Source organism: Mya arenaria, chromosome 12, assembly GCF_026914265.1.
Source record: "Mya arenaria isolate MELC-2E11 chromosome 12, ASM2691426v1".
Classification (NCBI taxonomy): Eukaryota; Metazoa; Mollusca; class Bivalvia; order Myida; family Myidae; genus Mya; species Mya arenaria.
This window is the reverse complement of record NC_069133.1, coordinates 15,296,380-15,311,137: the sequence shown is the minus strand read 5'-3', so window position 1 is coordinate 15,311,137 and position 14,758 is coordinate 15,296,380. Positions and strand designations below refer to the sequence as shown.

General features: G+C 35.6%; 1 protein-coding gene across 2 annotated transcripts; it reads left to right on the top strand.

The window, feature by feature from the left end:
• Positions 1–869: 869 nt before the first annotated feature.
• On the top strand, positions 870–7,017 carry LOC128210344 (uncharacterized). 2 transcript variants are annotated; one of them, XM_052914633.1, is made up of 2 exons: positions 870–1,517; positions 5,467–7,017. In XM_052914633.1, the coding sequence occupies exons 1-2, from the start codon at positions 1,410–1,412 to the stop codon at positions 6,289–6,291; spliced, it is 933 nt and encodes a 310-aa protein (XP_052770593.1). In that variant the 5' UTR covers positions 870–1,409; the 3' UTR covers positions 6,292–7,017. The 2 variants fall into 2 exon arrangements, with proteins under 2 accessions (XP_052770593.1, XP_052770594.1); XM_052914634.1 differs by lacking the exon at positions 870–1,517 and adding an exon at positions 3,568–3,799.
• Positions 7,018–14,758: the final 7,741 nt, after the last annotated feature.

The window sequence follows — 14,758 nt, the reverse complement described above, 5'->3', positions numbered from 1 at the left end:
TTTTAAAAGCACATTCTCATGAACGTTATGTTGATCAACGTCATTGCTCAATATTCAAAAAAGATATTTCTACACCAAAATATACTTGAGTAAAACTCAAAAACAATCAATTGAACTCAAGTACAATTTTGCACTCAAATTATTTTTATATAAAAAATACTTACCAAATATTTTGATCAACATATTCCATGAGGGAATGCGTTTTTAAACAGGGTGAATCATATACAATTTTAAACAGTAACATCAAATTGCATCAATATTCTTACTATTTAACGATTTGAATTGGACATTGGATTTCATTAAAAAAGAATTATCATTTATACTTGTAAGTGCTTCAAACTTTAATAAAATCAACGAGATACCTTTTATGGGTGCGACGATGAGAAAGCGTGATTGAATAACAGCGTGCATTCATGACTTTATCAAGATGAATTTAAGGCTTGCGCACATAAATGACAATTTGTTCTGAAAATTATGGTATTCTAATCAATATATGGCTTATTAATGTCAGACTTAGGTTTTTTAAGCCTAAAAATGAGACATGATTTTTTAAACAATTTATATGAAAATATTTCGATACGGGCAACCCCCGAGAGGTCTGAGCCCCATGAGACACTGGGCCCTTGTAGGAATGTTATCTTAGAGATTACATCCCGATCCACAGTCAACACTTGCTTACCCATCTACGGTTTGAGGTTTCGTGGTTTTTATCATAATAATACGTCCTAGATATGAGCGTTTAGACAACGCATTATTGGGTAAAGATATCTTATATCAGAAAAATCAGAAAAGCGCTGGACTTCATAACCCTTGAAATTATTTATACGAGGTATTAAAAGTAATTCTACATTAGCGGAATGAACGGATAGAGTTTGTTTGAAATTGAATTAAATAACGATTGTTGAATCTATCTGTGCGTCTATCTGGTATCAATCGTAATGATTAAGCTACAATTAGTCACGCCGATGAGTGCAAGTGGCGGATAAATGATTTTTTCTTCATAGATGATAGTTGACTAATTTGAGATTTTTTAAAATTTATTTTTAAAGTTAGAAAAATAAATAAATATCAAATGTGGATTAATGATAAAAATGAATATCAAGAGACAGAAATGTGTTATTAACGAATATTATTGAATATCAGTAACTTACGATAATTTATACGAAGAATAAATGGAGTATCTGAGAAAAAGATCTTTAAGCGAAATCAATGTGGAATATGTTTAATCAAAATGTAAAAAGGATTTAAAAATACGATGAAACTATTTTAAATGTAATAATAGGAGGATTTGTACAGACCATGTCTTCTTCAGTGTACACATAGACAACAATTTCTTTCACTGAGAAACGCGGAGCATAAAAACATATTAAAACAACTGTTCGCAGTTATCAAGTAGACGACATTCAGCAATGCCTGTAAGTGTAGCCTTTTTCCGGAGGGAACAGACGGACTGGTCGCCGAGGCAGCGCCGCATGGCGGACATACGCGTCCCAGAGAGTACCTTTTACATGGATGAGGTTTGTTTTAGCTGTGTGTGTCTCATCCACTATGACTTTAATCCATTTGCCTTTAAATTCTCCTGAAGTCATTAGTGACTGCGAAGCTCGCCTGTGTAATCTTCGTGAGAATAAACTGGTTTTTTTTTATTTATTTTAAAATAATTGTGAAGAAAGTAATATTAACTTATACTAATTCTCTCGTTGGCATGATGCTATGCGGGAGTGTGGTCTGGTGTTGTGGGGGAAAGCGGATAACCAGGAGAAAACCCACTCGTCCGGCTTAGTGACAACCAGCCACACTCACATGCGCCCAAACCGGGAATCGAACCATGGAAATCTAGGTGAGAAGCGAGCCATTTCGCTAACCGGACAAACGAATGTAATATCCGTTCTAGTACTGGTGTAGTTACTCTGTTCTAGCTTTGTATCAATTGTCACACCTGGGTTATATAACAAATTATCAGAGCTATCTTTTATAATAAAATGTGGCTAAATAAATAAATTCGTTCATATGTTATTAGAATAAATTTGTATATATTAGTATGTAACCTCCAAGAGGTATTAAAAATCGGCGGTCAACTGGTGAACTCAGTCCCTGCGTCAGATTTTGCGTTGACAGTGTGTCTGCCAATGAGGTTGTACTCTTAGTCAGTTAGATAATCTGAAGTTAAATCTTACATATTAAGAATGAGCGGAGTTAGCGTTAGATTTTGTTATCACAATATTGCAGCCAATGAGGTTATATTCTAAGTCATTTAGATGACCTGAAGTAAAATCTGAATGATAAAGAAGGGCTCGTTCGCTACGCTCACTCCACCCGTTCTTAATAATTAATGTTTTAATTCATGTCATCTTACTATATTCTTGGTAATCATTAAGTATTAGGCTTAATCATTATTTTTTTTTTTTACTTTCGTGGGTGTTGAAAAGTCTGCCTACTGCCACTTATCCGATACACACTCCAAACATCAGATTTTGCATTGACAATGTTGCAGCCAATGAGTTCGTATTCTAAGTCAATAACATGACATGAAGTAAAACCAATATGATCAAGAAGTGCTCATTCGTTCAGCCCATTCTTTATCATTCAGGTATTTCTTCATGTCATCTAACTATTACTTAAATCAACTATTCAAGTCATCAAAAGCATAAAAAAGAATCTACTTTCTCACACACGTTTTGAGTTTCTAGTAAACACTTAATAAAACCTAGCCAATGTATTACCAGATCTACTATTGTAATCCAGGAAATGTTAACCTCATCATAGAGTGGCACTCATGAAAGGCATTTAAATGCTTGTCTTCCGGGGGTTTTAAGACACATTATATATTATTTGTGTTGCAAATTTGTGCATCTATTTATGTATTTCCCTAAACTGAATAAATATGTTTAAACTAATTATATGAACGATACATATTTGGTCATTTCCTAATTGCATGATCTTTATCATTAAACAAACCTCTTTCAAATAATTCGAAAACGGAATTTAATTTTATGACTTATTGACTTACCATGTATGGCTTCATAGGGGGGCCTTTTATAAGCTTAAGCAAACTATATATGCAAAAAGAAACCCATTAGGCCATACCAAATTGATCATTTGTTAAGCGTCAGGTTTAAGTTCCAACATCCACCAGCTATGCAGGGAAGACAAAATGGCGGGAAAACAAAACAAGGACAACATCCTTCATTCAGCTTCAACGGGGTCCTGGAAAACATATCTGTAGATGAAAAACTTTAAACCCAAACTGTACACTAACATGCATTTCAATTATTGAAGGTAAATCTGTGTATGTTTAATAAAACAAACTTCAAAAATTAATTCTGTACTATCAATATTTTCGTGTGTGTTTTTTTTTTTTAAAAGATTTCTTCGATATATAATGATTTTCAAAACTTTTTCGTTGGCTTTGAAAGCTCACAACCTTCCAGCCAGAGGGCTTTAAACATAGAATTTGCTTGGCATGGCCTAAGTGCCATCAACTGCTTTGAAGTGCTAATTTTTTGCGCGTTTCATAACTGAACTCTCATATGCTGTCTTAAAATAACAATATTTACGTTACAATTTTGAACTTTCTATTCTCTAAGGACAAACGCATGGGTTGTACGAGCTTGCTAGAATTAACCTTTAAGAACTGACCATACTTAATAAATATATAATTATATAGTGGGTCGATTTTTCAGAACTTTGTTAAGTTAACAACATTGTTAACGTCATTATTGTTAACTTTCAAATCATTTCTGCGCTGGAAGTTTAATGGATACACTTATAATCTGCTGTATTTCTAACAAGATCTGAGGTAATTTGTTTCAGTTGTAATTCTTTTCAATGGAAACATCATATTTGATATCATTAGTTTTTGAATTTTATAATACACATTTATATACTTCTGATGTGGTCAATATGTTTATATGCTGACCGGTCAAGTGATATTTAAACATTGATGGAAACAGAAGTCTCTAATTGTTATATTTCATACAGAATTTATTTGAAAAAAAAAGATTACTGATCTGTAAAACAAACAACTGCAACGGTCAAGCCTCAAGTTTTACAGAGATACTTCAAACTACATGAAGTGAAATTATGCGTTCTTTCCTTTTTTTCACGTTTTTGCTTAGTTATTATTGATTGTTAGGCAAAAATAACATTGACAATGTAAATAAAGTGTCATAAACTATGTATACACCATTTTTGCTAACACTTCACGTTTTTCTTGCTTATCACTTACTGCGCCTAAAATAATAACACATGTTGACCAATCAAAATTGCGTTTAGATATGAGGTATGTAATATTGTAAGTATACTGTTACAAAATAATACAATACAAAACATCTTTATTACACTCTGGTCATACATACATGACAACATGAGGACAAATAAGACTTGATAATGTTAATTAATATTACAACATATTAATTATTGTACAGTCGAATCCCGTCGACTCGAACTGTGCTTGGCTCGATATGCGCGTTGGCTCGAACATGTGAAATTCAGTAGAAACAAAATCGGTCCTTCACATCGATTCCCGCGTGGCTCGAATTCCCCGAGGCTCGATGTAGTAAAGCCAGTCGCTTGGAGCTCGAGTCAACGGGGTTTGACTGTATTTTCACATTCAACAATACAAAAGAGGTGTCAAAATGGACAACAAGATCAGAACAGCATGTGAAACACATTGCAAAATATTTGGTCAAACTTTATTTTGTCAATATTCATTTTTTCTACCTAATGTTAACATTGAACTATGGAGGTGTATTTCGTATTAACCAAAATAGAACATTAATTGAAAACTGATACCCATTGTGCACTGCTCTTTGTGTGGTTCCGATTTCATTGAAAATTCTATTCATGCCCTTGAGCAAATAAATTGAGAAGTATAGCAACCAATTAAAATCACAAAAGATCATTTAAATCCATTTATCAACCTTTTTGGATTGTCCGTTTAATGTCATATCTGTTCTTATCACAGCCCCCTTGTTTAGGTCAATATATTTATTTTCTTCTTTTCCCAGTGGTTCGTGTTTAATTCAATATTTTGAACAACATACATATAAAAAAATTGCAACGTTGTATGTCAAAATAGTATACACAAATTATATTGAAACGAATTAAAACGACAACAGGGCTGGTATTTAATTTTGTCATAACTGGATATAAGAACGATGTAGCTAATCGGATTACTTGTTATTAATGACTGCCAAATAGAGTGAATGAACGCAATGATGTATGACCATAAGATTGACTAAAGTTGTATATTGAATACAAGCCCAGGGCACATGTATTGAGATTTTAAGGACAACACTTACAGCTCAGTCTTGAAAAAGTAAATCAATATACACAGTTTACAAGAACTTAAATCATCTTTGATGTTATTCGTCTTTTAAAACACCTCATACACCGAAACCTCTTAACCCACTTAAAAACAATATGAATGTTCTTTATGTCTACAATTCTATTATTTCACTTCAGATGCAGCAGTGTCAGGAGATGTATGATCGTCTGCATCTTGACACAGACGAAGAAGAGTCGGAGCAGATTATCCCACCATTTCCGCTTCTTCGCGGCCACACAATGATTAACCAATCACGACCGCTAACATATTCACTGCGCACAGCTAATAAGAGCTCGCGACCTTTTTCGATCCGGTCCGCGCCTTCGTTTATGTTTAAGGACGATTCGTCATTAACAGATAATTTCAAAACATTTGCTAATGAGCAGACTCAAGAAACTCGAACACACACTGCAAAAAGTGCAAACACAGATTGTGACCCTGATGGGGAAGGCCACCCTAGGGAGAGAGGCCGAATGGATTCAGATCAGTTACGTGAACATCTACAACGACATGGGTTTGGTCTACCAAGAATTATTCACAAAAATCAAGTTTACCGAAGCGCATCACAGACTCTTCCAAGAAATTATAAAAACCGACCTTTACCTAAAAATCCATCCAAACGCGAGAAAATCAAAGGACGGGCACGCCTTGACCAGGAGATGGCTAATCTTAGAGCGCTAGCATTCTGTGAACAACAGACGCAAACTAAAGCATTTCGGACAGCCTCGGCTAACATGCGTAATAGAGACGTGCAGTTCATGGAGGAAGAGCTCAAGGAACATCTAGCACGTGAGGGAAATGACGTCATACTTGATGACGATGAAGATGACAACTCAAGTATTGTGCACATGCCTATGGAACGGGAAGAGCTTTTTGTAAGGATCAATACGTGGGTGACAGAGGTTGAGAGTTCGTGCAGGGTGTATAACAGTCACCATGACGCAGTGCAGGAAGTTAGATAATACAAAACCACGATTCTCTCGTTTATCATTTACTGTGCCTAAGATCATAACAGGTCACATGTGTGCTTCTTTATCACTTACTGTGCCTCAGATAATAACAGGCCATATTGGTCATTGTTTATCACTTACTGCGCCTAAGTTCATTACAGGCCATGCGTATTCTTGTTTATCACTTACTACCGTACACTCCTATGGTAGTTACAGTCCATGTGTTTCATTGCTAATCAAGTTCTGGGTGTATATGCCAAAGATAATAGAAAAAAAATCATTCTTCCCTGAAAGGTCATAACAGGCTATGTGTGTTCGTGTTTATCACCAAGTGCCGTATGCGCCCAAGATAAAAACAGGCCATGTGTTTATCACTTACTGTCGTAGTCGCATAAGATCATAACAGGACATATGTTTCCTTTTTCATCGCCTACTGCCGTTTACGCATACGATATTAACAGGCCATGTGTAACGTTGTTTATCTCCTACTCCCGTATGCGCCTAAGATCATAACAGGCCACGTATATCCTTGTTTATCACTTACTTTCGTATGCGCTTAAGATAATAACAAGTAATATGAATCCCTTTTCATTACCTACTGTCGTATGCCCCTAAGATCATTACAGGCCATGTGTTACTTTGTTTATCACATGCTGCCGTTTACGCATAAGATATTAACTGGCCATGTGCTATTTTGTTTATCACCTATAGCCGTTTACGCATACGATATTAACAGGCCATGTGTTACGTTGTTTATCACCTACAGCCGTTAACGCATAAGATCATAACAGGCCACGTATATCCTTGTTTATCACTTACTTTCGTATCCGCCTAAGATAATAACAAGTAATATGAATCCATTTTCATTACCTACTGTCGTATGCCATTAAGATCATTACAGGCCATGTGTTACCTTGTTTATCACATACTGCCGTTTACGCATAAGATATAATCAGGCCATCTGTTACGTTGTTTAGCACCTACTGCCGTATGCGCCTAAGGTCATAACAAGCCATGTGTTTTCTTGTTTATCACATACTGCCGTATGCCCCTAAGATTATTACAGGTCGTGCGTTACCTTGTTTATCACATACTGCCGTTTACGCATAAAAAAATAACGGGCCATGTGTTTCCTTGTTTATCACCTACTGCCGTATGCCCCTAAGATCATAACAGGCCATGTACTTTCTTGTTTATCACCTACTGCCGTATGCGCCTAAGATCATAACAGGCCATGCAATACGTTGTTTATCACCTACTGTCGTATGCGCCTAAGATCATAACAGGCCATGTATTTTCTTGTTTATCACCTACTGCCGTATGCGCCTAAGATCATAACATGCCATGCAATACGTTGTTTATCACCTACTGTCGTATGCGCCTAAGATCATAACATGCCATGTATTTTCTTGTTTATCACCTACCGCCGTATGCGCCTAAGATCATAACAGGCCATGCAATACGTTGTTTATCACCTACTGTCGTATGCGCCTAAGATCATAACATGCCATGTATTTTCGCGTTTATCACCTACTACCGTATGCGCCTAAGATCATAACAGCAATGTATTTTCTTATTTATCACCTATTGCAGTAAGCGCCTGAGATCATAACATGCCACGTGTTACCTTGTTTATCACCTACTGTCGTATGCGCCTAAGATCATAACATGCCATGTATTTTCTTGTTTATCACCTACTGCCGTATGCGCCTAAGCTCATAACATGCCACGTGTTACCTTGTTTATCACCTACTGTCGTATGCGCCTAAGATCATAACATGCCATGTATTTTCTTGTTTATCACCTACTGCCGTATGCGTTTAAGCTCATAACATGCCACGTGTTACCTTGTTTACCATTTACGGCCGTATGCGCCGTAAGATCATAACAGACCATGTATTTCCTTTTTACATGTATAGCCGTTTGTGATTAAGATAATTACATAATAGGTTTTCCTTGTTTATCATGTATAGCCGTATGGCGTGAGACCACAGTTATGACTTTGACTTTATACACACCCCGATTGAAAAACAGGGACATGGCATCTCTAGAACAATTCAAGACACAAAATATAATCACAAGAAAACACCATGTTGACCATTGACCCGACTGTCAAAATTGAGTTCAAATACATAACCCTTCCGCCAGGGAGTCAATCGGCTACGAACAACTAATTTTCAGACTTCCACAAGCTATGATTTTTCCAATATTTACATTGAAAACTATCAATTTCTACAATAGAGTGTCAAATTCAGTCAAGTTCTTTGCAAAAAGAACATTTTTGCTTCTTTTTCATTCAATTTTAATAAAATATTGATACTTGAACACAAGCACTCTTTTTTTCTGTATTCACATCCGGATCTTGGTCAACGGGGGGCAGATAACTGTGGTCTTGAGCCGTATGTGCCAATTTTTACCTCGGGCCATTCAGAGTAAATCTCTTAATATGACTTATTGACTTTATCTTATCTACCCTAATTGGAGACCCGTGGAAAGTTAAAGCAAAATAAATATGCAATAAAAAACCCAGGCCATACTGAATTGATTATTCCAGTTGCAAAACTCACCTACAAGGCAGGGAAACAAAATGGTGGGGGAAAACAAGCACACTATCCGTAATATATTTAACTCAGGAACTGGAACATGAAAACACAACAAAACTGAACGCTTATATGTTCATATATTTATAAAGGTGAATCAGTTTATGGTTAATAATATACTGCAGGACATGCTGGTTTTATTCAAATATAAACGTACGTGAGTTAGATAACAGTAGACCATGTTTTAACGTTAGTTATTTAGAGCCGTTTTATGACTTAGATAATAGTAGAACATATTTGCTTTCGTTAATCATTAATCAAAGCTTGTGACTACGATACTACCGGAACATGTTTTGACTTATGTAACATATTGCCGTACGAGGCAGCGATTTGCCATATAATGACGTGCTATTGTACCTTTTGGAACACCTCGGCCATTTTCGACCAATGTTACAGACTACTAGATAAATTCCCTATACACTCTTTAGACAATTGACCAATTTGTTCTTGTGCTTCACGACCCCCACATCATATATTGAGAGAAAGCTGCTCTTGTGTACTAAACATGAAACAACGTTAGAAAAAGTTACGATTCTCCTTAGAAAAACAAAATTAGTTGAACGTTCGGTAAAATGACAATATCCGGTGTACAAGGACAAACAATGCAGTGAAAATGTAAACAATAAATCATAGATGAAGAAGTGCCAGCATGTATAGCCTGTTTTAAGTCTCAGACCATTCACCTTCAGAACCTTTACATGTGGAGGTAGCCTATGGTCTCAGACCATTCACCTTCAGAACCTTTACATGTGGAGGTAGCCTATGGTCTCAGATGATATAACTGTGCTTTCATGCTCGGTAATGTGCTAATTAAAAGAAATAAGGCACATAGTGTAGGCACTTCCGAATCGATATAATTTGCCCAATACTACCTCGGGTGTATGCCGGTATATCAATTGAAATAGTTCGTAAAATTTGAAATAATAATATTTAAACGTATATTTTGTACCACTTGGCTGGAATTGATTGCCAGTAAAGTGTATTTTGCATAAATTATTAAGATTCTCCAGAGGTAAAGCATTGAGTTCAAATGCTTAATTGACGTTGTGTCCACGTTTAAAAAGTGGTTAATTGGTTGATTCAGTTTATGACCGTAATATATTACACCGAGTTAGCACAAAGTTTATATTTCACTGAACATAGTTTTTCCTTTATTATTATATGCTTTAAGGAATATGTAATTACATTTAGTTATAGTTTTTTTCAAATAAAGCGCCCACTCTTTTGCGAACATAACGTAATGACGTCGCTGAAATTGTGTACCAGTCCTATCTTGAATGTCTGCTGCTGTGCCATTCTGTGATATTTTTAAAATCCGCTTGAAAGTAACGAATAATTACTTTAAATCCATCTCGACCTGAATTGTGTGCCCCTGAGAACAAGGGCAAGAACCAGACACACCTTATGATGTTGCTGTATCATTGACCAGTCGCCAGTTGTCAATCAGTTGTCCAATAACAGGATTAATAATATCTGTCATTTGTTTCCGGTCCTGATAGAAAAATCCGACCTGAGGGTACCAGCTGCGTTGCCAGGTAGCGAGGGTCGGATTTTTCTATTCGGACCGGACACACCTGATTTATATTTTTCCTAGCATACCTGAATTACTTTTGTTGTTAAAAGGTGGACATAGAAAAACGCATTTTAGTACTTTTCACCACAAAGCGCGTGCGGTGATGATTATTGACGTCATGACGCGCAGTATTTTTTTTACTGCATACGTCAAGCGGTTCCTTCAATATAACGTCTTTTAAGGGCTATTTTGTTTTGTTTTGAAGCTATATTTTTGTAAAGTTAATGTTTATGGGAATCATTTATTGAAATATCGTAATTGTGCCAACATAAAGTGTATTATAAAAGAAACAAAACAAATTGCGTCACAGCGCGTGACTCATCTAGCATGGGTGGTGCCGAATATATATTTCCAGCACGGCTAAATTATCCGCAAATGCCTACCCGTGGAGCTAGAATACGTTTTATCAATAAATAAAACCACATGGCTGCATTGCCCAATGAATTAAATACCTCGCCAAAGGATCTCGACAATTTGCAGTTATTACCTTGGCCACTTGGTCAATCCTGTGAAGTGTACTTAAAATTTAAATTGAAAGCGAGAAAATTACTGCTGAGACACCAATCATTTCTATGACATCACTATCAGTCTCTATTGGTCTAATGTGCAAAGAAACTAACGAAAAGGTTCTTTTTACTTTATATAGTTTAAACCTCCAAATACAAGTCGCCACAGAAAGAAACTGAAGAGTTTCCAGTGGGTTTTACTGGAGGTCTTGATAATGTTAACGGCGTCAACAGCATTCAGGAGGCAATTAATTAAGACGATGATAGCGACGCCGACGAGGATACTGTTAATGGCAACGAAAACGGTAACAGTGACGATAAGGACTACAACGACAACGATAGCTTTGAAGGGTCTTAAAAACCCAAATGCCGATATAAATGTCACTCGTGAGGATATTAAATTAAAATATGCCACAGCAGGCGGATATCTGGTATACATGCTGAGAGATGTATATACATTTCATCATGTAGAAACTAGAGGTTGCCTAACAGAATTGATTATTGAGATTATAGATGGGGCGTTCGACGTTGACATCACTGATATGGTCAACGGCAATGCAGATGACATGACATAATTCATACTAGGAAACATTGATATCATGTTCGGATCAAACGAAGCTTCAACAATATTTTTTGGTGTATTCGTATTAAATGTTGATTGTGGTTGAATTCTTTTTCTCTGTTATTATACTCGTAACTGTGTTGCCTCATACACGAGGTCTACACAAAACTACAATATATATGTTAGTCAAGTGAAAATACATAACCAACAGTTAACGACATGAATGCTAATTGATGTGAATTTTAAGACGATATTTTTGTGTAGGATCGAATTTTACTTCACGTGTGTCAGAGAAGAGTTCTTTCTTCACAAGTGGAAAATATAGTTATTCTATGGTCAAATGAGAAATGGAATACGATCGAACACTAAAATATACAATTTTTCTGCTTCGTTCATGACAATTTCGGAAATTTGCTTAATACAGTCAAACAGTTTACTATGTCGAACTCTGATATCTCGATGTTCTGGTTGTGTCAAACATTTCACTTTTGGGTTAAGTTAGACATGCTCGGTTGTTCAGTTATTTTTTAATTATTTCAATTGAACAGCGCAATAATACAAATAAATAAATGACAAAAATGGGTCTGAAAAAAATATTGTTAAGGTTTGAAAGATAACCATTTCCTTCATAAACGTAAAATAATGTTTATTTTAAAAAGTTGGGACTCGAGAAGTTGGTACGCAGAAACTTTTAATTTGGCGTTATTCGGTTCCCACACTCGTTTGTAGTTTTATATACTTTTTGATAATGATTCAGTAACGCTTACACCCTGAACACTTAATTGATTTTGACTGCTAACGTATGACAGATACAGTTTCCAAAATGACATGCCATTGCTGGGAAGAACACGTCTGTTTCAATGTTGTCTAAAAGCATGGTCATGGCCAAGCAGACCCACGACATTCTGTCTACAATTGTGACAACAAAACAAACACAAAAGTGGAAAATATACGCTAACTGATGATTTTTCGAATATTCATCCATGATAAAACAGAAGTCTTCAATGGTTTTTAGGCTGTAAGCCGTAAGCCTGCAGATTTTAATAACCGTATTTCGGATATCGCATCGGCAGATCGACATAGCATTTTAAACTTTTGACAAATTAATGCGCCCGCATATTTCTTAATGATTCTGTTCCAGAAGTTAGATGTATATTTGCTGTCTCTTTTGTTGTACAGATGTTAATCTTTATTTGATATGAAAAATATAATATTTGGAATGAAAATGATGGTCATTTTCTAAGGAATACATTATTATTCTTTATAATACTGTACCTTTATATTATATATAATATTTGATACAATTTATTTATTTCCCTTTTACATCTTAAGGGTTTATAATGGTTCCTTACTCTTAAACAAACTGTTATTTCTTGTGTCTATATGTTTCCTATAATTTTATCACCTTCATTATATCATGCTCTAGATAATTGATGCAACAGGCTTAGCAAGAGAAGTTTTGATAGCTAAGCCTGAGTGAGACATTTTAAAGATTCCTGTTATTTCTTAACCTTTTAAAACAACCAAATTGTTGGATATAAAAGCGTTGAGGGTCATTTTAGTTCATAACTACGAACTGTATGATGTTCCATTACATTTTTAAGACTGTGTGTTACCAAAGCAAGGCAATTAATTTGTGTTACAAATGTTTTTTTTTAATAGGAACAGTTTAATAAGGCATTAAATTTGTGTTACAAATTTAGAATACTTATACACTTGTGTAACAAGACAATTTTGATGACATTGTATGATTTTATTATATCGGTTTTCCATATAACTGCATACATGTGTTTATATTGTGGAGTTTATTAAAACTTATAAAAACATTCGTTGCGAGTCGCGTCAGGACTGAATCCACACATTTACGTTCTAATTGTTTGGTGGATGAATCTGGGGTACAAGCACTGTTTAGCTGCTGTCACTTTCCTGGTACCTCTGAGTGTGTGGACTAATCAACAACAAAGCGAGAAATTCCCATAATCAAAGAAACTGACGGAATCTATAATGAAATTCAACCAAAGGGTAACGATCAACTTTTTTAGTCTGTTATCATGATATGCCAGCCATGCCGCGGTCACCCTTACAACCACTGCAGTTGGACCGATTCCCCTTGTACTCCGTACCAAGCCAGGTCAAAATCTTTACAAGAAGAAGAGGCAGCAACGGATCATTTAGGAACAACTACCTTTATAAACAGGATAGAATCGCAAAATATGCCATTTTACAACCTGGAACATGCTAACCTGCAGAAGTTGCGCTGCAACCATTTAACTCGAATATCATCTAACTGGAAAACATGTTCTAAAAAACTTCAAGAAAAACGATCAGGCGACTATTGAATGTCATTGTGAAGCATTGAATGTCATTGTGCAGCAATGTCCTTTTTCGAACCTCAAACAATGACCTCAAAATTAATGATCAAATGCATTCCAACAAAATCATGGAATTATCTAAAGAACTGGACCGCCAGTCTGAAAAACACACAACCGCTATTTCAAAACTAAAGATAAATAAGGACATCACCAATGAGCTTGACGAGAAGAATGACCGGCTATTAAGAATCCCAAAAAGCTACCATTACGGAAAGATTGCCCTATTTAAACTTCTCATCTCACAGCTTGTTGAGAGACTCAACAAGACACCAAAACAACTTCAAGAACTTAATCTTTGTTACGGCCAGGCTGCACAGACACGCCGAAAAATACTCCACAAGGCCAGACAGGAATTCAAAGATATGGCAAGTGAAATCACTCTTTACCGTTATGACAATGGAAAATGTTGAAGAAAAAATCAATTGCCGGCAATGTGGAAGGGAGTCATACCATTTTGAAGATGGGTGCATTGCTAAGGATGAGAAGTGTGGGTGTTTCAAAATAGTTGGACACATTACTCTTTTGTGTAGTCAGTAACATAAACAACTTAACCATGCATAGATTTATATTTTAATTTCTTAAGATAATTGTTACCAAAGCAAGGACAATTAATTTGTGTTACAAATATATTTTTATTATGAAGAGTTAAATAAAGAATTAAATTTGTTACAAGTTTAGAATACTTATACACTTGTGTAACAAGACAATTTTGATGACATTGTATGATTTTATTCTATCGGTGTTCGATAGAACTTCATAAATGTGTATATATTGTGGAGATTATTAAATCTTTAAAAACATGCGTTGCGAGTGGCGCCAGGACTGAATTGACTCGTTCACGTCATAATCAATACAATAATGGTTAA

Coding starts and splice junctions, on each gene's coding strand:
- LOC128210344 (XM_052914633.1), top strand. CDS start 1,410: ATGCCTGTAAGTGTAGCCTTTTTCCGGAGGGAACAGACGGACTGGTCG. Junction 1,518..5,466: donor GTACCTTTTACATGGATGAG/GTTTGTTTTAGC, acceptor ATTTCACTTCAG/ATGCAGCAGTGTCAGGAGAT.